Below are 22,628 nucleotides of genomic sequence, written 5' to 3'. Positions count from 1 at the left end.
GAATATTCATGTACAAGTTTTTGCCTGAACATCTTTTCTTCAGTTCCTGGGGGCATGTATCTAGGAATGAAATTGATGAGCAATATGGTATTTCTATATTTTGCTTTTTGAGGAACTTTCAGAGTATTTTCCATAGCAGTTTATATTCGTACCAGAAGGCTCCAACTTCTCTACATCCTTGCCAACATTTATTTTACACTTTTTTGAATTCTAGGCTTTCTGGTAGTTGTAAAATGGTATGTCACTATGGTTATGACTTGTATTTCCCAGAAGACTAATGGCATTGAGCATTTTTTATGTGCCAAGATTTTTGCAACTTTTGCACCTCATTTGCCTCAACTGCATCCCAAGCCCACTCTCCAGCCCCTGGCATCACACAGAGCTGCTCACAGCCATGGCAGAGTAAAATGGTAGAAAAAGTTGATTCTAGACCACATAGATCAGGATTCAAATGTCACTTTTACTGTAATTTCCCCTCCTCTAAGCCTGTTTTCTCCTCTGTAGAATGGGTACAGTAATAGCACGGTATGGAGTTAGTTGGAGACATTGAATGATATGATGCAGGGAGAGAGTTTTATGCAGCAACTGGCATGTAGCAAGCACCCAAAGACTGTTTGTGATCATTTTGCTGAAAACATTTGCAGAATGAAGGAATGGAACAACAAGTTGTTATGAGGTCACCAAAGAGATCATTGCCAAAAAGTCCAACTTTTAGGCACATTGTGATAACTAGTATCTGAAAGAATGAATTCCATTCACCATCAGGGCTAACGTGTATTGGATGTGAAATGTAAATGAGGAATCAAAGGTAGAATCTGTAAACTTATTACCTAAGTCATAAATATGAATAGATGGTTCACAAAACATGTGTGCCATCAAAGAGAATCTTGCTCCTAGCTGAGAAAAAATAAGTTTACAAGTCCCCTCCCAATAATCTTTCATCCTAACTCCCATTTGCAAATTCCAGCTTAACTTGTATCACCTGGTCTCTGCCATCATGAAAATAATTTGCGTATATATTTGACCTTGGTTGCTGGAAAGTGAAGAACACATCAAAAACAAAAATTCAGCTGCTTGCTAGTCTGACCATACTAAACTCAAATTTAAGTACAGATAGGATTGGTCACATACTAAGAGGCAGACAGCATAACTCCTGTCTTCTAAGGGATTATAATGTGTTGGGGAAAGAAGGCTGGTAAGTTGAAAATGCAACCCATGATAGAAAACTGTAGTGGCAAATAAAAGTTGTGAACACTTAGTGCAACTGGAATTTCTTTTCTATGTACAGTTGAACCAGACCCTCCTGAGAACCTGACATTGGAAGTGAAACAGCCAGAAGACAGAAAACCATATCTGTGGATAAAGTGGTTCCCACCCAGCCTGGTTGACGTAAGATCTGGTTGGCTCACACTACAGTATGAAATTCGATTAAAACCTGAGAAAGCAGCTGAGTGGGAGGTGAGTCAAACAGAATGTTTTTGAAGAATCCATATTCGTTAGCAAGGATGAACCCCTCACGGCTATCAACAGATCATTTCTTCAACTAGTGGGCCACCATGTTGGCCTACCCAGGCAGATGTAACCCACCCAGATGTGGGAAGGCCTTCTCTCCTCTCTTGGAATTGAATGGAGTCCATCTTCATGGCTCTCCCAGAAATAGTTTCTTGCACTTTACAGCCTTCTCCCCCAGGCTCCCCACCTGCCTTTCTAAGTATACCTTAGATCTAGACACCTATGAAAGTATGTAAATTACACTGGGGCAGGAGGTAGGGAGAATCTTACTGTAATTTATCCATAGGCAATTTCTGTATTTGTAAGGAAATACTTTCAAATACTTGAATGTAAAAAAGAAATAATGCAGTAAATTGCAGGCATTATGATATTCTACCCTCAAATACATTAGTATATGGGTCTTTTTTACAAAGAGCATTTCCAAATATATGCCAAATAATAGAATCACATATAGAAAAATTAAATTCCTGAATAACATGTAGTATCCAGTCCATCTTTTAATCCCTCCCTCAGTGTTTCAGGAATTTCTTTAATGGTGGCTTGTCCAAACCAAAATCCACTTCAAGACCACACATAATGCCTGGTTGTTAAATCTCTTTAGTATTAATGCACTCAGGAGGCTGGGCCACTTGTCCCATAGAATATTTCATCTTCTTCATTTATCTGATTAATTCTCTGTAATGTCAGTTAATTTCTCTTTCCCCAAATTTTTGGAGATTGGAGCAGATTCAGATTGCACAATTTGGGCCCAGCATACTTCAGAGGTGATATTACATGCTTCATAATGCATCATCAGCACCATCATCACCAGACACAGCCATCTGGTTGACCAACCATTAATGATGCTTAAATTGACGCCTGTGTTGGGGAGATGAAAATCCGGTCCCTTATTTATAAACTCATGTTTCATTTGATTTTTACAAATATCACAATTTCACAGCAATTTTACAGTTGCTTCAACATACATGAAGACCTTGTTCTCTTCCAATTTATTATTTTAATACCAATTAATAATCCTTAAATCAGTTACTTCTCTGGAGTTTATAAACTATTTTCCAATTTTATTGTCCCTTATACATTTATAAAGTTGATTTATTAACATTTATCATGTCTTCCATGCAGCAGAGTTGGAGGGGTATGACATATTTGTCATTGTGAAACAAAGTTACAAGTGGAGAGAGAGAAAACCTTTGAAATTTTAATTCTTGCTCCACAGGAGTCTTATTAAGGAAGTTGGGGCCTAATCCCACATGATGGAGATTAGGGCCTACATTTTCTTCTATTAGACACAGGGTCTCTGGTTGTATTCCTAAGTCCTTGATCCATTTTGAGTTGAGTTTTGTGCATGGTGAGAGAGAGGAGTTTAATTTCATTTTGTTGAATATGGATTTCCAGTTTTCCCAGCACCATTTGTTGAAGAGGCTATCTTTTCTCCAGTGCATGTTTTGGCATCTTTGTCTAATATAAGATAATTGTAGTTTTGTGGGTTAGTCTCTGTGTCCTCTATTCTGTACCATTGGTCTACCAGTCTGTTTTGGAGCCAATACCATGCTGTTTTTGTTACTGTTGCTTTGTAGTATAGTTTAAGGTCCGGTATAGAGATGCCACCAGCTTCACTCTTCCTGCTAAGGATTGCTTTAGCTATTCTGGGTCTCTTATTTTTCCAGATGAATTTCATGATTGCTTTTTTTCATTTCTATGAGGTATGTCATTGGATTTTTTAAAGGAGGGATGGATCTGAAAGGGTAGCACAGAATGGTGAAAGCAGAGTATCCTGTAGGTATCATCATCTGGCCTGATGTTTCCAATGGTTTATTATTTAGTGGCAAAGTCCCTTTCCTCAAAACAAAAGCCAGAAGTGACTTCTGTTTTCCTTGTTCTTCCTTAGACCCATTTTGCAGGGCAACAGACACAATTTAAGATTCTCAGCTTATATCCAGGACAGAAATACCTTGTCCAGGTTCGCTGCAAACCAGATCATGGATTCTGGAGTAAGTGGAGTCAAGAGAGCTCCATTCAGATACCCAGTGGTGAGTGCCTGGACTGCCTTTGCTTATATTCCTAAGTATTTTTAGATGGTTAATTTGCATGTATTAACTACTAATAGAGAAACTGTTTGAGCCTTATCCAGAATAATAAATAGAGGTGGGTTTTTAATTTCTTTATCCAACACAAAGACATTGAGCAGGGTTGCATTTCTCCCTGAATGACTGTCAGTGAGGACCAGTTTCCAGATAATGTACAGATGTGGACTTTAAATGTCTCAGAGGGTCAAATGGTCAATCATTATGCCCTTTCCATATGCCTCATCCCTAGCATTTAGAGGGTCCAGTCAGTACCATCATCTAGTTCTTCCTGAGTTTGTAGGGTATTATCCCATCTCAAAGTCACAAACTCATGTTTAGTCTCTGATGAGAATTATATGTTGTTCTATTATCCATGGGCACAGTACATGAGAGGCCCTCAGATCTAACAAAGTGCCATTAAATATAGTGGCTTATATTCCACAAAGGGAAAGAGCCATTTTGCATTCCTAAAGTACTTTATAGTTTCCAGTATCTTTATCCCATTTGGTGCTCCCAACCCTCTCATGTATTTGGAGAGAATATAATTACCATTAGGAATTAAAAGTGAGAAAACGAAATTCAGTGAATTTAGGTCTGTAAACTTGCCTGGCCAAAGTATCAGGGCTTCATTGGCTTGGCATGCTGGGAAGAACACTGAACTGTGAGTCAGTACATACATCTAGACTGGTACTAGCTCATACTAAAAAAAAATCACAGGGCCTAGAGGCAGGAGGCCTGGGTTCAAATCCCAGATTGCAACTCTATTCTGACATGTCCTTGGGTAAGTCACTCTTTGATTCTCAGTTTCCTCATCTATAAAACAAGGCAATGTGGGTAGAGAGCTTAATGTGATTGATGGTTTTTAGTAAGAACTTTTTTTAGTGTTAACTTTTATTATTATTACTGCAACTTACCATGGATTTCTTCTTTAAGAATCAAATAAAAGAATATGTGAATGGACTTGAAATTTTATATTGTAAAATATGTGCAACATAGTAAAATATTAGTAATATTGGAAAATATAAGTTGGATTGCTCTTAAATCAGAAGTGATAAAGCTAGAAGAAAATCATGTGTTCAAAAGTTTCACACATTAGTTTGGCTGCTTTGTTTTTAATGATACTATATGTGATCAAAGCTTTCTGGCCTGTTTGTTTTTTAGACTTCACCATGAAAGACACAACGGTTTGGATCTTTGTGGCTGTTCTTTCTGCTGTCATCTGTTTGATTATGGTCTGGGCAGTGGCTTTGAAGGGCTATAGGTACTTCATTATCTCTAAGCCCTTCTCTCAATCATGATTGTCAGGAATAACAGCAAAAAAGATAATGTGAAGATAATGGAAACCTACAGATAATCCAAGGCCTAATTTTAACCATTAGTTGCAGTGTGCTTGCCAATTTAAAAAAAAAAAATCATTTTATCAGTGCTTTCTTTAAAAAAAAAAAAGTAGGAAAATGAACTCACTTGAAGCAGGTGTTCACAGCTGTGAAATAGTAAAAATCTGGAAAGAACAGCTGAAATTAAGAGAAGCAAATTGTCCAAATAATTCATGAGTTTCAAAATCAGTCTTCTAAATTAGAGAAAATTTTGAGAGGTCTCTGTAATTATTATCTTCATCGCTTATTATTAGTTTAATGTAGTCCCGATACTCTTTTTTATAGTTCCCATAGCAGCTATTTGAAGATAAAAATAATTTTTCAAAAATCACAAAGCAAAAAGATGAGTAATTTATTCAATCTCCCATATTATTTTATAGCATGATGACCTGCATCTTTCCACCGGTTCCCGGGCCAAAAATAAAAGGATTTGATACTCATCTGTTGGAGGTAAGTGCCAGAGGCAGAGAATGAAATGTGACTCACTACTTTGTTATAATTAACTTCACAAATGCACACACAATCCCATCAATCCAGCCAGGCTGTCTCCTTATTGGCATACGTTAACAGAGAGAGGTGTGAGGGATAAGAGTGCTCACTATCAGATATGGAAAGTCCAAGGGCAAGGAAAGAAAACATACAAACACATGTTGATGCTGTACACTGACCCAGGGCTGCTCAGAAGCACAGCTATTATGATTTTGTACAAATAATTTGGAAAGAAGGTGAATGTTTTGATTAATACAAAATAGGAACCCACCTTCACTTCCATCATATGGGACAAGCTTCCCTTTGAATTTTCTTTATATAAGTCCAAAGTAATAGAATGGTCTATTTTCCCTATTGCTCAGTTTGAGCACTCGCTTGAGACTAGGTTAGTAAAATAGTAGTGTTGTTTACCAAAGCGTATTTAGACTGTTTTTAATGAAAAGAGAGATTAGAACTTTTTTTATTTCTTTTTAAGTTGAAATAGATAATTTCAATTCGACAGAAACCTTAACAGTGACATATGTTAAATCTATTCCCTGTAGATGAAAGCAAATATCACTTGATCTGGTTATATTATGATTGATAGTGCAAGAAATTGAAAAGTGACTCACAGAGAATTTGGCTTGTCTGTATTTTCTTTGTTTGCAAATATCAGAGCAGTGATAAGAGCCCAGGAGTTTGGCTCCTAATCCAGTGTTCTTACCCCACCATTCAGTCTAGCTTTGACTTTTACAGAGCCAGCATGAATGCCTTTGCTAACTAAAGTAACCACTGACTAGCTCACAAGTCAACTGACTAAATCAATCACTAACAATTCATCTAACTAAATTTACTGACTAGCTCACAATTCAACCTCCTGGCCACAGAGACAGCATAGCCACTTGAGGGTTAGGAATATTAATATCCTTCTTTCCATTATCTATCTCTACTCCTCCAAAGAACCCTCTCAGATAGGTCGTATTATTCTTATTATTAAAATGAAGAAGATGAAGTTATGGGAGCAGCTTGTCCAAAGTCATATATACCCTATATGTAATCAAGCCAAGAACGAAACGAGGCAGTAGTACCTGACCTAAGAGCACTGGAAAGAAAAGGGGAAGTTAGAGGAAGAAGAGGCAGAAAAGAAGAAGGAGGAGGGAACAGGAGAGAGGGAAATATGGAATAGAAAGAAGAGGTGGGGAAAGAGGAGAAGGAGGAATGAGATGTGGGGGAAATGGAATAGAAGGAGCAGAAAAGGTGGGATTGGAAAAGGGAGAAAGGAAAGAGAAACAGGAAAAGGAGAAGGCAGAGAATAGCAGGAGAAAGGAAAGAATCAACCTATTATCACTCTAGAAAGTGGTGGAGCAGGTGAGGAGGCCAGCGATGACAGCTCGGAGCCACTCCACCAATGAGTACCAGAGTCAGCTTCTCGCCTCAGCATTGTGGTTTCAGATGTTCCACAAGCTTCTTTTATTGAGTAATTTTATGTTTATTGTATTGTGCATACTACTTTCCCATTAAACCGATGATCATTATTGTTTAGACTGAGTAAGTTAAAAATCACGAGTTGACTTAAAAATATTTGATGAGTAACACCCAGAATGTGATTATAGATGGCCTGGCACACGATGCCTGGAGTTTGGGAAATTCCAGACAGCTCTTACCACACTTCACCTGATCAAGGTGCTGAACAGATGCCATGTTGCCAACTATGATGCCAACTGGGCATGTGATGAAGCTAATAGCCATCTTTCCTTGTGTCTGTGTTTCATAGAAGGGCAAGTCTGAAGAACTCCTGAGTGCCTTGGGATGCCAAGACTTTCCCCCCACTTCTGACTGTGAGGACTTGCTGGTGGAGTTTTTAGAAGTAGATGACAGTGAGGACCAGCAGCTAATGCCAGCACATTCGAAAGAACACCCAGGTCAAGGTGTGAAGCCCTCACACCTAGATCCTGACAATGATTCTGGCCGGGGAAGCTGTGACAGCCCTTCCCTTTTGTCGGAAAAGTGTGAGGAACCCCGGGCCAACCCCGCAACTTTCCACACTCCTAAGGTCATTGAGCAGCCTGAGAATCCCAAAACAAATATTCCCTTCACCTGTGACCCCCACAGCATAAGTATGGAAGGCAAAATCCACTACTATCATGCTGGTGGATCCAAATCTTCAACCTGGCCTTTACCACAGGCTGCCCAGCACAACCCCAAGTCTCCTTACCACAGCATTGATGATATGTGTAAACTGGCTGTGGACCCTGCAGGTGCACTGGCCATGTTGTTGGACAAAGCAGGCAAAGATGCTTTACGATCCTCTAAAACCATTGAGACTGGAGGGGAGGAAAAGGAAGACAAGCAGAAGGAGATGGAAAAGTTCCATTCCAAGACTGAGCAAGGCACAGCCTGGCTGCTGCCCCAGGAAAAAGCCCACTTTATCTCTGCTAAACCCCTGGATTATGTGGAGATTCACAAGGTCAACAAAGATGGAGCTCTGTCATTGCTGCCAAAACAGAAAGAGAACAGTGACCAGACAGAGAAGCCCGGGGCTCTTGAAACCAGTAAGGAGTATGCCAAAGTTTCCAGGGTTATGGATAACAACATCCTGGTGTTAGTGCCAGAGCCACATGCTCAAAGCGTGGCTTTGTTTGAAGCATCGGTCAAGGAAGCTCCGCCATCATATCAACAGAATCAAGCTGAGAAAGACCTGGCCTGCTTCACAGCAACACCAAGCAACTGCAGACACCCCCAGGGCGGGCTGGATTACCTGGATCCTGCATGCTTCACGCACTCCTTTCATTGAGAGTTGACTAATGGAAGGTTTGGGTAAAATGTGATTTTTCTTCAGGTAACACTACAGAGTTACAAAATGCCATCTGCGAGCTGATGCTCGAGAATGTGGGTAGAATGACACTACTTTGCTCTTTTTCATGCTCCGTGTCTGACCACTTGCCTCTTTTTCCAACTGCTGATTTCCAGAACAAGTCGTTTTGTGTCCTGTGATTTGTAGATTTACTTTTTTGCTATTAGTTATAAAAATTGTATTCAATGAAATAAAAGCACATAGCTTAGTATTCTTGAGGGATAGTACGATTTAGGTACATCCTCTGGAAAAGGCTTTCATGGTTCAGTAGGTGACAGAAGGAAATGAAATGGTCAAAATGGTAGCACGGGAAGGTGACAGATAGGTGGGAAATGCCATGAAAACCAATTCTGAAAAACAGTTCTTTAATCTTGACACTCTTCTTTCTTTAGGATTACCCAAATATGACCCATGGAAAGAACACATGCATTCCAGCATACCTGACGAGTTGTTTACACCTGTTCCTATACCTTGACACATTGCCAAGATGCAAGTAAAATGATGCCTCCGATTTTTTCTTAAGATACTTTGAATATGTTAAGCATAGATTTCACACCCCTAAATTTTACTTCATTCCAAAGCCTCTAAAGAATATAGTTTTGGAAAGTAAAATTTTATTATATAAGAGGCAAATGAATTTCATGTGGCAAATTCTTTTAGAATGTTTTCCTACAGCAGGAAAAAAAAATATTATATTCCCTAGTCTTTCCTTAGTGAAAAAAAAAAATCCCAAAAGATGAACTCTACTCTAAAAGATAATCACAGCATGATGCTAATAGAACTACTGCCTTACTGTACATACGAATTCTACTTTAATACAAACCCATAAGTTTAGCAATGTATTTTTGAAGACTATTTTTCTATTGCTGAGGTAAAATAAAAGACTATTTTCTATTTTCCCAGTATAGCTCTTTATGTATTCAGTGGGTACAGTATTTTCTGCTACAAGGTTATAATTGAGCATTTACAGTACATAAAAGTGTATGCAGTCCCTGTTTGTAGAGTAAAATGTCATACCAACCCAAAGCCCACTGAGAAATATGAAGTGGATTACAAAATCCAGTTTCCATTACAATGGAGTATAGTTTCTCTGATTCTTTTTCTCTCCAAGATACTTTAAGCAACAACGAACAACAACAACTTGGGTTCAAAGAATTCTCCACAGATCAGAAATTATTTCTCCTGTGAGTTTAGGGCAACTCTGAGGCTTCTGCCCATCTATGGTTGAATCTTCATAAAGCTACCATGAAAAAGGACAGTGGTGATTTTAACATGCTGTTTCAGAGACAGAGGCTTGGTCTTGTTTTGTTTTTCTGAGCAATCTTGGGCAGCAAAAGAATTTTAAGCAAAACCAGGAGTTAGTATCTCTCCTAAATAGATCCATTTGCAAAATCTTGGTAGAGATGGAGACAGCACTTACATGGGCAGTGTCCAAAAACGCTCTAGAAAGCCAGGCATTTGTAGAGTAATAGGAAAAGCTCCAAAGGTCAGGTATGGTAATGAGAATCTGTAGATCAGTTAGTTAGTTAGCTAGTTTGTTAGTTTGTTTGTTTGTTGTTTGTTTTTGACCCCCTGAGAGTGGTCAAAAGCTGGGATCACCATTTTAAGAGGAACATCTATGAATCATTGACTTTACAAACAGCTTCCCTCTATTTTTGATTTCACCTGAGGACAAATCCACTTTCCAGCCACTCACTAATGACATAAAAGACTTGAGCTCACCCTGGTGAGTCAAGTATTCCACCCCAACAAGTCCATATTGATAAGAACTGGATCCAGCTTCCCGGATGATTAAAAGTGAACACACTGCCAGTGCTCTATTTTCCCAATACATAGACAACTCTTATGATTTGAGGAAGCATTTGGGAGAGTTGTCCAAGCTCATTAATCCTCTAGATCCTCAATACTCAGTGTCTGAGAATCAAATGTGTCAGTATCAACTGGACACTGTATGAAAATCAAAATCTTGGACCCCAGCCCAGCCCTACAGAAATGGAATCTGCATTTAACGAAGATCCCCAGATGATTCACATGCTCATGGAAGTTTAAGAAACATCACCCTAGACTAATATTTCCACTAAAGGTTATTTTAGTGCATGGAAACAATCCTCTCATGGAACGTATAGGTCAAGTTACATTTAACTCTCAATGAACAGTGCTATATATAAGAATAAGGCAAAAAAAGAAACGTATTAGTGGTTTAAGATGCACATAATGGAGAATCTGAGAATGACCTGCAAAAGTACATAAAATTTCCATTAGGGCCAGAGAATACAGTCCACTTAAAAGATGTTGATCATAGACAATGACCTTCAAGACAATTTAAACTATACTTTTCCCAAGTAGACCATTCTTCTCCAACATATGTATATATAGGTTTTTATTTATAAAATTATGACCATAGCAAAGACAAAAACTTGTTTGTGTGTGTGTAATTGTGTAGATCTTATAGTTTGAAGTTTTTAAAACAATCTTCTTTTGACATATAATTTTATGTATATAAAAAAAGGTTATTGCCGGCTAACGACAACCCAAATCACAAAGACACAAATTAGCACTCATTAGTCAAAATTATGGTTCTGTAATCATTTGGCACTCTTTCGATTGTTTTCATGATATAACATATTTTCTTTGATGGAAACAGCTGATTGAATGGAAGAACGCATACTCTGGGTTCTTCTCCTGTTTTGCCCTGGAGAGATGGAGACCTTCTTAAGGTCTCTTTTTTTTTCTGAAGATGTTAGACCAAATAATTTCTAAAGGCTTTTAAACTGTGATTCCTTGATTCCATGACTCACTGAATATTTTCCTACAAAGATCATTCAAACAAATGCCTTGTATCTTAATATGGCATCAAATAATTGCTTTTCATTATATGAATACCAGGTAATCTTCAGTGATCTGCTCATCATACTTTACTTTTTAAATCATCAGCCCCAAATGATCTTAATGTATTGCAAATTCATTTTCTAAGTAATATAAATACAGAATCATATTCTTAAATTATGTGCAAATATGCATAGAGAGAATAGGCATAAGATAGAAAAGAGACACTAATCTGTAGAAAAATTATCTTTCAGTGAATCAAGCCGTGCTCATTTCTGGCTGAGTCCAGCAGCCCCAAATCTCTTTTCTTTTATCTATTCATTTTTTTTCCACTTATGATAGCTTGTAAACAACCATTGCCCAACTGACTTAAGGTCATACTTTGATAAACAAGTACCTAAATATTCAAGTTACGAAGCTTATGAAACTTATGGTTGATTTATGGACACTTACGACCAAAGTAACAAAATGTCCTATTTAAGTTTTAATTTAATGTATATAAGACACCCTAACATGAGCACAAGTTATTATCAGCTGCCATTGATACTTAGCAGACTCGACATTTTCCTAAGTGCCTAAGACCATCTCTGGTAGTCAGTTATGAACTGAATACTCACTTTAACTGGTTTGGTCTGAGGAATCAATCTCCAGCTGCTTGTGTAAGATCAAAGCATTTTGACTCCTTGCCCTGTGGTGACTGAAATGAATAAACAGGCAAACCTTGAGTTAATGAGTGACCTGAGGCTGAGTTCCAGGGAGCAGTTTGTCTCTGGAAGAAATCTGGCTCTCGCTTTTTTGAGCTGCCCTCTGCTGCCCATCATTTGCATTTGCAGAAAGACTTGGGCCTGCCTTGCCAACTTCCCTATCTCCTTAGAGAATAAAGAAACAGATTTGTATGTTTTATAAAAGTGCCTTTCTTTATTTTCTAAAAAAAAAAAAAAAAAGAGTTGTCACTTTGCAAGAAATTTGTCAGAAAGTAAAACTGACCTTAAGTAGATTTTGTTTTTATGCAAATGTTGCATAAAAAAATGAAGAAATGGAAAGAGAAGTCAGAAAGAATGACAAAATGGCCTAAGAATTAACCAGCAAAATGTTCAGTAGATTTTTGTGTATTGTTCCAAAGAACCATCATAGAGCATATGTTAACAGTGTGACTTACTTTGCCTGACAAGAAATTGAGTCTGGCTATGATGTGAGGATAAACCTGCCACCCACTCAAGACAATCCATTTTAAAGCATATTGTTGTGCTTTTAAATGTCACTGAATTGCATGCCAGAGCCTCAAAAGAACAATGTGTGCACTTTGAAACTTTGCACAGACGGAAAAATACTAATAACTCTGAGTTATCACCCCCAGTGTTGTTAAAAATAGATAAGCCATTGATGAAAGCCTTGTGTGTACTTCAGTGAATAAATGTCCTTTCCTGTCTTTTTTGTTCAAGCACAATATTGTCATTGCTGGGATAGTGACTTGGCATTCAATGTCCAGGTCTAGCTCCTATCACTGCCACTGAATAAACTATATGGACCTTTAAATTCTGGCCACCAATTTTCTCACCGGGTTGGCCAAAAATATTTCTAGGATTTCTTCTAGCTCTGTCTTTGATTCTCATAATCTAAGTAAAATCCAAGAGTTCATGTCCAAGGTCCAGGTACCCCACAGGAACACATTGCTGACCTGCCCTTGAACTGCCCAGTGAACTCTGAAGACAGTGTGTCTATAAAAATGCTTAAGAGACAAAGTCAGCTCCATTCCTTCAACCCAGTTGAATTTAATCCTCCCCACTCCTCTTCCTTCCTGGTGTTATGTACTTCTAGGCTTTTTATTCCTTCTCCCCAGGGCCTGTTATTTCTCCCAAGTGTTAATCATACCTAGTAGCAAGAAACAAAATTATTTTTTAAAAATGAACTTTAATTATGCAAAGAACTAGTCAAATGTTAAATCAGGCACAGATATCCAAGCCCAAGTTGAGGATCACAAGTACACCCCACTGAGAGATTTGCATGCTTAAAGATTTAAGCCCATATTCACTCTTTAATTAATTTGGTGGCCATCTATAAGTTCAAGCTATCTTTATTACTAGGCACCAGAGGTCTTAAGGAGAAACTTAAAAACACAGAATTATTTCTTCAGAACTTATGATCCAATAAAAAATGAGATTTGTATGATTGACAGCTTTGTCATCTGCAAATCAAACAGGATTTCTCTGCCTAGACTTTTGCTTTTTAGGAAGGTGATTTTTGGTCTGGGACCCCCATGGTATCTATTTCAATTAAAGGTAAAAGATAGATAAATAGAAAATAGGATGTTTCCAAAGGTTTGGACATTTGAGAATTCCACAAAATGCCAAGAATAGCCACTAAACTTAAATTTTAGTGAAAATAATAAAACTATAATGTATTCAGTAGTCTGATATTATGGCTCTGAGATGTATATAATTCATGATACAATAGGCTGGCAGCTCTTTTATCCACATCAATTTATTTGGTTTATGCTCTGATTTCAATTAACAAAGCATTGAAAAATGTAAATTGGAAAGGCATATCCTGTTGATATGGTGTAATCAATGAACAGAGGGACTCTCAGATAATCAAGGCATATTAGTTAATTAACATTTTACCTGCTGCTGTTTAAAAAAAAACCTCTGAAAACTTTGGCAACTGAAGGAGTAATATCAAACATAAACTTAAATAGTTGTGGTCAAATTATGCTCACCTGGATAAATTTCTGAGCTTTTCTGTGCACATTTTGCATTCTGGTGGGAGGGGATCTTTTTATCATGTTATCTAAAATTGAAAAACTATATGGCAAGAATACCTCTGAAAAATGATTTGTTTTATAAATTCTTGGTAAAAATGAATTTTGAAATTAATTTTAGAAATAACTACCTCCCCTTCATGTCCTAATAACCTTCCTTCAAAGCTGCTTGTAGTTTAGAAATGAAACATCTCATGCTTTGACTGTTTTTGGTGGCATATTGGATGTATTTGTCATAAGTCATTTCTGACTTTAAAGTAATCATTGTATTATTTTATACTATATTGCCGTATGTGGTTCAAAAACAGTATATGCCACACTGAAATATATAATCCTCATGTTATAAAACTCATTATGTAATAGAAATGAAAATTATTTAATGACTTAGAATCTATCCATGTGTAATTTCAAGATGATTATGTTTATAACTGTAAAATAAGACTAAAAAATGTAATCACATATTTCTGTTGAAACTGTGAATGTACTAATTTTTCCTTAATCTTTGAAGTAGTATCATATGCCACTGTACAGCTGCTCTGGGATGTTCTGTGTTTAAAGTACAATCCAACAACTATTTAAACATCAACTTCAACCCCTTGGCTTTGCTTCATGTGACCACTGAGTCTTGAGTGTTATCTGCATAATGAGGCTTAGTTTTGTGCTTCATCATTCATTTTGAACAATGTACGAGTCTCATGTGGAAACCAAAGCGATCTAGACCCAACCCATTGCAAGATCGTGTCTTCTGCAAAGCCATACTGAAGTGAAGCCTTCACCATAATGGAAGGTTCCATATTTTCAAAGCTACCACTACCTCTGCTTGTCTTCTCTCCCTAGAAAATGCCAAGTAAAATCTTTCAACATTAAGAGGCAAATTAGAAGTGATTGTTAAATACATTGATGACGTTGTTTGCTTCTTCACATGAGAATGCAACTTCTAATTCACCACTTTGCAGGCTTATGCTAGGTTTTCTGAATAACCCTTTTTACATTTTTATATTTTATAAAAACTGGCTGATGAGTAAACTTCAGAAAGAATACATAGTCATCAGATTAAAAAAAAAAAACAATAACAGAGTGTAGAGTTTTTTTCTAACTATTAAGTCACCTTAAGGTGGTTTCCCAAAGCCATGATAATATATGTCATTATTGAAACTACCCAGTTCAGTGCCTGGCTTAACAAATGTTTATTTCCTTTGCCTGCCTTTCATCTATATTTTTTTAATGGAGAAGAGCAGAATTACATGTATACAGCTGAAGCAATTTTCTTAAAGACTTTTTGCTGCTAAAGGATCCATAATCAGGAAATTTACAATATAATTCCCCTAAAACTCGTAGAAATAAATTTTTTCTTTACTTAATGTTAGCTATCAAATATATTATGATATGGGAAAAGTCAGTCATTTATCAGAAATAATCTTGTTTTGATTTTAAAAACTTATTTTCTTTATGCCATCATTGTAATATCTATTTTTTTCCTGTTTAGCCTTTAAGAATTATAGATTATACACATCTGATTTGTTATCTTGCACTTTTCATTCTATAAATCTTTGGTTATTGCATACCATGCTTCCCGTTTTCCATGGATTTATTCCTTTATCTCCTTCCATTTTCTGGGGACCACACGGACGGTTAAATCTTTGTCAATAGTATGGGAAATTATGCTAACTACTATTCTCATACCTTCATTTTTACTGCATGCCAAAAACAATGCTTGCCAAACAAAATCTTAGACATCCTGGTCATTATATTTCTATTCATGTCATTATAAAAATACCCAGCCTAGTGTCCAGCTCAATAAATATGTATTTCCCTTTTTCCCTTGCCTATCCTTCTTTATTTTTTTAAACTTGAAATGGGGATGTGCAGAATAACATATGTTGGGCTAAAGCAATTATCTGAAAAACTTTTTGTTGCTGACAGATGTATAATCAGGAAATTGTTTCTTTAATGGGACCAAAATAAATTTCTTCATATACCTTCATCCTGCCATAAATTACCAGACAAGATTCCCTTCCTTTACCTCATCCCTGTCATATGAGAAGCTGCAAATAAAGTGACATGGCACTGGGCACAGTGGGAATGAGTAAGAGAATATCACTTAAATATTGTTAAATAAAGGAAAGACCAAATCATCAAAAAAAAAAAGTAACCCTTTTTCAAGACTATAATTCATTGATATTACCAATATATTTTTGGCAAAATCCATCAGATGAAGTGTGAATGGATAACCTCTTACTCTGAAAAAGATCTAGATCTAAAAAATCAACTACAGTTCATGCTTCTGTTGAATTACGAGACAACATGGAGGTTTGCTTTACAAACTCTTCTCTGCCACATCCAAATTCACTAATGCCGTATCTTATTGAAGAATTATAACTTTCTTCCCTACATGAATACTTGGCTTTAGGCAAATAAACTTTGACTCTCTTGTTCTCTTGGAACCATTTGCCTGTAATTCTTGGGCCCATTTGTATTTTTAAGCTACAAAATGTGCACTGTCAGCCATCAGACACAGGCTCTCTACAATTAGTGATGAGCTAGGGAAGTAGTAGGGAGCTAGTTTTCCAAAGTTAACTGCATGAGCTTTCCTCAATGAAAATGGAAATTCTGTACTGCCACATCTTGCCAGAATCCCATATGAAATTTTCACCCACTTAGACCTCTTACATCTTACTGACCAAGTTTCACACATACCAAGTCTCCCCCATTTTTTAGAACCGAGAGATGCAATTTTCATCTTGGGGTGATGGAGCAAGATGGGAGTGAAGAGGAGTGAAAGAAAGTGTCATTGATAAAGCCCCCAAAAGAGACTTCTCTGGACATGGGAAGAAAAAGTCCTGATGATTTTGAAAATCCCTCCAAAGCCTGCAGAGGAAATCAAACCCATTGTTAGTGCTGTAAAATGTATTCTGCTATGGAAATCTTGACACCTAAAGTTAAAATTCTTTTATCAATAACCTCCTACACCCACACTGTCCATCAACTCCTGCTTCCCATACAAATGTTAAGCATTTTTCTCTTGTTGTGATCAGGTTCACATTAAAATGTGTGCTTATAAACTGACTTGAAGCACAGATATTTTTATGAATGCTATAAAATATTTTTTAAAGAAAAAGCTAGAGGATGTCAGTCAAATAAAACACCACATGGATGTGTGTTGGCGAACACTGGCATAAGAAAACAGAGCTCAGGAATTTTTATTACTGTATTTATAAATGTATTTGAAAGAATTTGTAAATGCCACAGGTACATTTTTAAGGTGACACATTTGCTCCTTATAAAACATTAAAAATTACAAGGCAAGCTTAAATGACATTTGCCAGTAGTTTTACTTTACAAGATGAATATTGATATTGTTGCTGAACTATGTAACTTTATGATGCATTTTTCAATCCTTTTTCAGAGCAAATGCTTTTGCAATGGTAACAATGCCTACTTTAAGTTGACTTAATAAATTATTTCTTGAGCAATGGCTTTTGGAGGGTCTTTTATACATATATGTATGAAACTTGGATTATATGAAAAACAGAATTTGAGACATGTTTTTGATTCAGCAAAACATCTTGGGACACATTTTTTTAAAAGAAAGGGGGAAATGACATTCTAAACCTCTCTGGTAATAAAACATGCAGACACATGCCAAAACATTTATCTTAGGACACTCATCCTTGGCATTTTGTTGTTTTTGTTTGTTTGTTTTTCCGGGCACAAATTTCTTTGCTCATATTTCAACACCTTCTCTGATTTTCTATTCCTACTAATTCTAAGTCAAAACCAAACCTTGCTTCCAACTTAGCTAACTTCTACATCTTCTCTCTGTACTGCCCTCGTGTTTCCCTGGTCTTTATTCATTTGCCAGACCTGAGCTTTGAAAGTGCAAACAGGCTTGGAAGCACCCAGAAATTCCTTGGATCTTCTCCTGGGAGTAACTGAGAACAATCAAAAGGAAAGTTTCCAAAACCAAGTTACAGTCAACTTCCCTAAATAAAGCTGTAGCCCCAAATCTCAGTGCCAAAGACTGACTTTTTTGGTTGTTGTTCACTTCTTTCTACCTAGAATTACTCTGCATCTTCACTTCAAACTCCAACTGTGATTTAATCCTCTTTTATGATCTTTCATCTGTTGCCTAGACTATTTCATAAACACTTGAAAATTACACTAAAAACATAGCAAAGATCTATTTATGAACATCAAGTTTCATAAATATTAATATTTTCCTTATCTGTTCCATATCTTTTTAACAAATGAAACATCATGGGTATGTAATTTATATCACTCAACAAATTCTATTTTCCTTGATGTATAGCCTTCCTGTCTATTTTTAAAATGCATTCACCTCCTAACTATAACTCTGTATCCATACATAATATATATAATTAATTATATGGAATGTTTATGAATTTTACTATTGTACTTATTATTATATGAACCTTGATTTATTTCCATGCAGCATTAGGTTTATAAGGCACAAATAACTTCAGTTTGTTCTTTCTATCTGCTGGGTGTATGGATACGTGTACACAATTTATTTATTAATGTTCTGTGAATCAACTTTTTATTTCCACTATTTTAAATGCTTGTAATGAGCATTCCTATGAAGATTTCATTTCTCCAAGATATAAACCCAGAGGTAGTATTGTTGGGTTGTATAATAACATACCTTAGCCATTCCTAAACATTGACTAATCGCTCTCTCTCCAAGGTAGTTGTACAATTGGACACCCCTGCCATGAGTGTATATTTTCCATTTCTCCCCATCTTTGTCATTACTTGGCGCTGTCTAGATCTTTTTATTTTTGACAATTTGATGAACATAAAATGATACGCTGTTTTTATTTTAATTTTCATTTCTTGTATTTGAGTATCTCACCCTTTATCTGCTTACCTTTTATGAGAACTTTCTGGGATTCCACATATGTGGAATAAGCCCCATATTCCACATATGGGGCTTCTTTTTCTGGTTCATTTGTCTGTCTATCCCTGCTCTTGTACTCCACTATTTTATTATCATATCTTATGCAAGGACTTGCTACCTGGTAGATTAATTCCCATATCATCATACCCTTCCTCAAAATTATTCTGTTGTTACCTACTTACTCATCATGTGCATTTTGAGACAAGCTGATACAGTTTCTTAAAAACTTGTGCTGGAAACTAGATTGTCGGGTATTAACTTTATGTATTAATCTCAAGAGAAGTTACATCTTTATAACATTATGTCTTTCTAGTCATGAACATGGTATATCAATCACATTATTTACATTGGTCTTCAATAAAAATTTGTGTTACTCTTCATCAATGTTTCTATGTGTTGTACTAGATTCATTCCTAGGTACTATGTAATTTTTGTTGCTATTGTAAATGCCATCTTTTCAAAAACTGTCTTATTCTAAGCAGTTGTTGCTGATCTGTAAAAACATCCACTGTTTTTTTAATATTAATTTTTCATGCTGCAACTTTATTGAACCCTAATAATTAGTTCTTATAATTTGTATAATTTCTTAGGTTTGTCCATATTTACAATTATGTTATCAGAAAGTAACAACTTAGATATTTTTTGTTTATCATTCTTCTCTTTCTTCATCTACTTCTTAGGATAGCCCATTGAGAACAGTGTTGAATAGAAGCAGAGTAACAGAAGAGTCATTCTTTCTTGCTCTTGACTTTAAAGAGAATGCTGCTAAATGTTCACTATTAAGTGTAATGCATCATGTAGGTGTTAACGCATACCCTTACTTATATTAAGGAAATGCCTTAATATAAGTTCCTTGTTTGCTAATAGTTTCTTCTAATGAATTGGTGTTAAAAGTTCCTATAATTTTTTTCTACATCTATCGAAATGATCACATGGCTTTTCACTGTTAATTAATTAATGTGTTAATTTAATTATACAGAATTACTTTAGAGAATATTTTTAAGGTTAAATTGCATTCTTGAAAAAAAACCTCACTTGTTCATGATGTACTTTTGCAATTTGCTAAAATTTTCTTTAGAATTTTTGCATTTATGATATTCCTTTTTTTGCTGCTTGAGATAGAATTTCCTCAGATGATTTAGGCAAGTTAAAATCTTCTAGGATTGTGGAAATTCCTATTTCTTACAATTCTATCAGTTTTGTTTTATATACTTTGTGAATATATTGTTAGATAAATATGGACTTAGATATTGAACACTCTTAATGAATCATTTTTTTCATTGTTAAATATAATTGTTTCTGTCCTTAATGAGTCTGTTTGTCACAAAATTCACTTTTTTCTGATACTAACATTGTTAATGCAGTTTCTTTGGGGTGGGAAATCTCTGTTCCGTTACTTTCAGTTGTTCTATGTCATCATATTTTAGGTGTGCTTATGAACTGCATGTAGCTAGATGGTTTTCTCTTTCTAGTTAAGAATGTTATCCTTTGGGTGATTAGACAGTTCTCCTTTTCTGATTTGATGGTGGCACCCTTCCTTTATTTTTCTTCTTCAATCTGAATTTTTAAATCAGCCAATTCTTTTTAAATTTTGATTTGTTATATATGACAACAGAATGCATTACAATTCATAGTACACATATAGAGCACAATTTTTCATATCTCTGGTTGTACGTAAAGTAGAGTCACATCCTACGTGTCTTCTTACATGTACTTAGGGTAATGATGACCATCGCATTCCACCATCTTTCCTACCCCTGTGTCCCCTCCCTATCCATGACCCTCCCCTTTTCCCCTTTGTCCTATCTTGAATTCATTTAATCCTCCCATTCTCCACCCCCCACCCCCAGCATATTATAGATCAGAATCCTTAAATCAGAGAAATCACTCAGCATTTGGTTTTGGGGGATTGGCTAATTTCACTTAGCATTCTATTCTCCAGCTTCATCCATTTACCTGCAAATGCCATGATTTTATTCTCTTTCAATGCTGAATAATATTCCATTGTGTATATATGCCACATTTTCTTTATCTATTCATCTATTGAAGGGCATCTAAGTGCAAATCAGAACTACTGTAAGATTTCATCTCACTCCAGTCAGAATGGCAGCTATTATGAATACAAACAACAATAAGTGTTGGTGAAGATGTGGGGGAAAAGGTACACTCATACATGGCTGGTGGTACTGCAAATTGGTGCAGCCAATATGGAAAGCAGAACGGAGAATCCTTGGAAAACTGGGAATGAAAACACCATTTGACCCAGCTATCCTACTCCTTAGTCTATACCCAAAGGACACAGCCACATCAATGTTTATGGCAGCACAATTCACAACAGCCAATTTTTTAATAAGAACTGGAAACAACTAAAGATCCTTGTCAGATGACTCACTGTACCTGAGGGCCACAAGTGTAAGGGAAGCTCTTTCCTCATGAAGAGATAACCACAGTCATAGCCAAATTCTAAGAAATCCCATCCTGCTATGATTGGAAGAATTAATTGTGCATTGGTTGTAAAGTTCAAAAATATGAACCACTGGAGAATTTAGCTGTTCAATTGCTAAGATGGGCTTAGCTTCAAAAAAAATTTCTGCCATATATTCTATCCAAGAGAAAATCATTTGGATTTGTCACATTTCCCTTCTAAATACAAATCTTCCTCAATAACAATTTTCATCAGGCATCTGCCATAGGCATTATTGAACAAAACTTAAGCATTGTGTGTTAAACACTGTGTGAGAATATAGCAAGCAATATGGATGCACTCTAAGCCCTTCTGGGAACTAAAATCCAGTGGGAAAGCTAAGGAAATCCACGTAGCCCTAAGTGTCCCAGATGGCTTTTTACAAGGTAACAAGTCCAGGAATTCTCACGAGACTTTTGTTCAGTCATAATGAATAAATGAGAGGACTTGGATTTTGCACCATGTTTCAATAAAATGAGTGTTGCATGAACCTTAATAGGTACAGTTTCTGAATCACATCTCCACTTGGTTATTCTCTTCTTACACACCTGTCAATCTCAATCTGAATGCCCCATGCACACCATTCTTCATAGTCCATTTTGAAATGGAATAACTATAATGAGGTTTCATGTAAATTACATTTTACCTGAAATTCTTTTTTTTTCTTTTTTTTAAAATCCTTTCCTTCAATTCTACAACTCCTAAATGAATTAGAAGATGAACAATTTGAAAAGACAGTTTTTTACCCTTCGAAAGTCTTAACTGAATCCTGCTCTTTTATGGGCAGAAGGCCTACAGGCAAAAAAGCAAAGTTCAGTTATGTTCAGGACTCAACTAATAAACCACTGATTAACCTGTATGTAAAAATTCTCCCCTTCAATTATTAACATAACAATGCTTTCCCAGTTGAAAATATTTTTAAAGGACAAACCCCAATATTTTTCCTGAGTGAAGAAATATATTCTGAGCCTTCAAAGTTATTCAATCTCTGAGAAACAGAGAACTTCAAGGGATTGAAAACTCTGCTCCTCTTATTTACCATTTGTGTAAACTGAGATAGTTCCTCATCTCTGATAGTATATGAAAAGGAGCAAATTATATACTTGATCAGCCCAAAGAAGAAACAAGTGAAGAGATTCAGCCTCTTATATTTCCTTATAACTCAAGAGATAATTGGAATTTTACTGTGAACCTTGGGTAAGACTTGGAACTGATATTCCAAGTAGGCTGAGAATTAAGATCTAGATGAAATTTAAATTTTCTCCTCATCCCAATTTTCAGATTCAGTGCATATCATATAATTCTATATATGTCAAAAGAATGAACATCTTGGAAAACAGTTTTTTTTATAATATTAGTTGAACTATAAATTGATGCCATCTTACT

The 22,628-nt window shown here is 36.1% G+C and overlaps 1 protein-coding gene across 9 annotated transcripts in view; it reads left to right on the top strand.

The window, feature by feature from the left end:
* Positions 1 to 22,628, top strand: part of Prlr (prolactin receptor) — a 199,453-nt gene that overhangs the window by 134,372 nt on the left and 42,453 nt on the right. For 7 of the 9 annotated variants that reach the window (XM_027936284.2, XM_071612658.1, XM_071612657.1 and 4 more), the window contains 4 exons: positions 1,289 to 1,458; positions 3,401 to 3,542; positions 4,740 to 4,839; positions 5,335 to 5,404. In XM_027936284.2, coding sequence (XP_027792085.2) covers positions 1,289 to 1,458; positions 3,401 to 3,542; positions 4,740 to 4,839; positions 5,335 to 5,404 — 482 coding nt within the window. Of the gene's footprint in view, positions 1 to 1,288; positions 1,459 to 3,400; positions 3,543 to 4,739; positions 4,840 to 5,334; positions 5,405 to 7,035; positions 7,158 to 7,196; positions 15,868 to 22,628 lie in introns of those variants that run through there. The other 2 variants (XM_027936287.2, XM_071612659.1) reach the window with 2 other exon arrangements.

This window comes from Marmota flaviventris, chromosome 5, assembly GCF_047511675.1.
Source record: "Marmota flaviventris isolate mMarFla1 chromosome 5, mMarFla1.hap1, whole genome shotgun sequence".
Lineage (NCBI taxonomy): Eukaryota > Metazoa > Chordata > Mammalia > Rodentia > Sciuridae > Marmota > Marmota flaviventris.
Note: the sequence above shows the minus strand (reverse complement) of the source record. Positions and strands in the feature narration are given on the sequence as shown.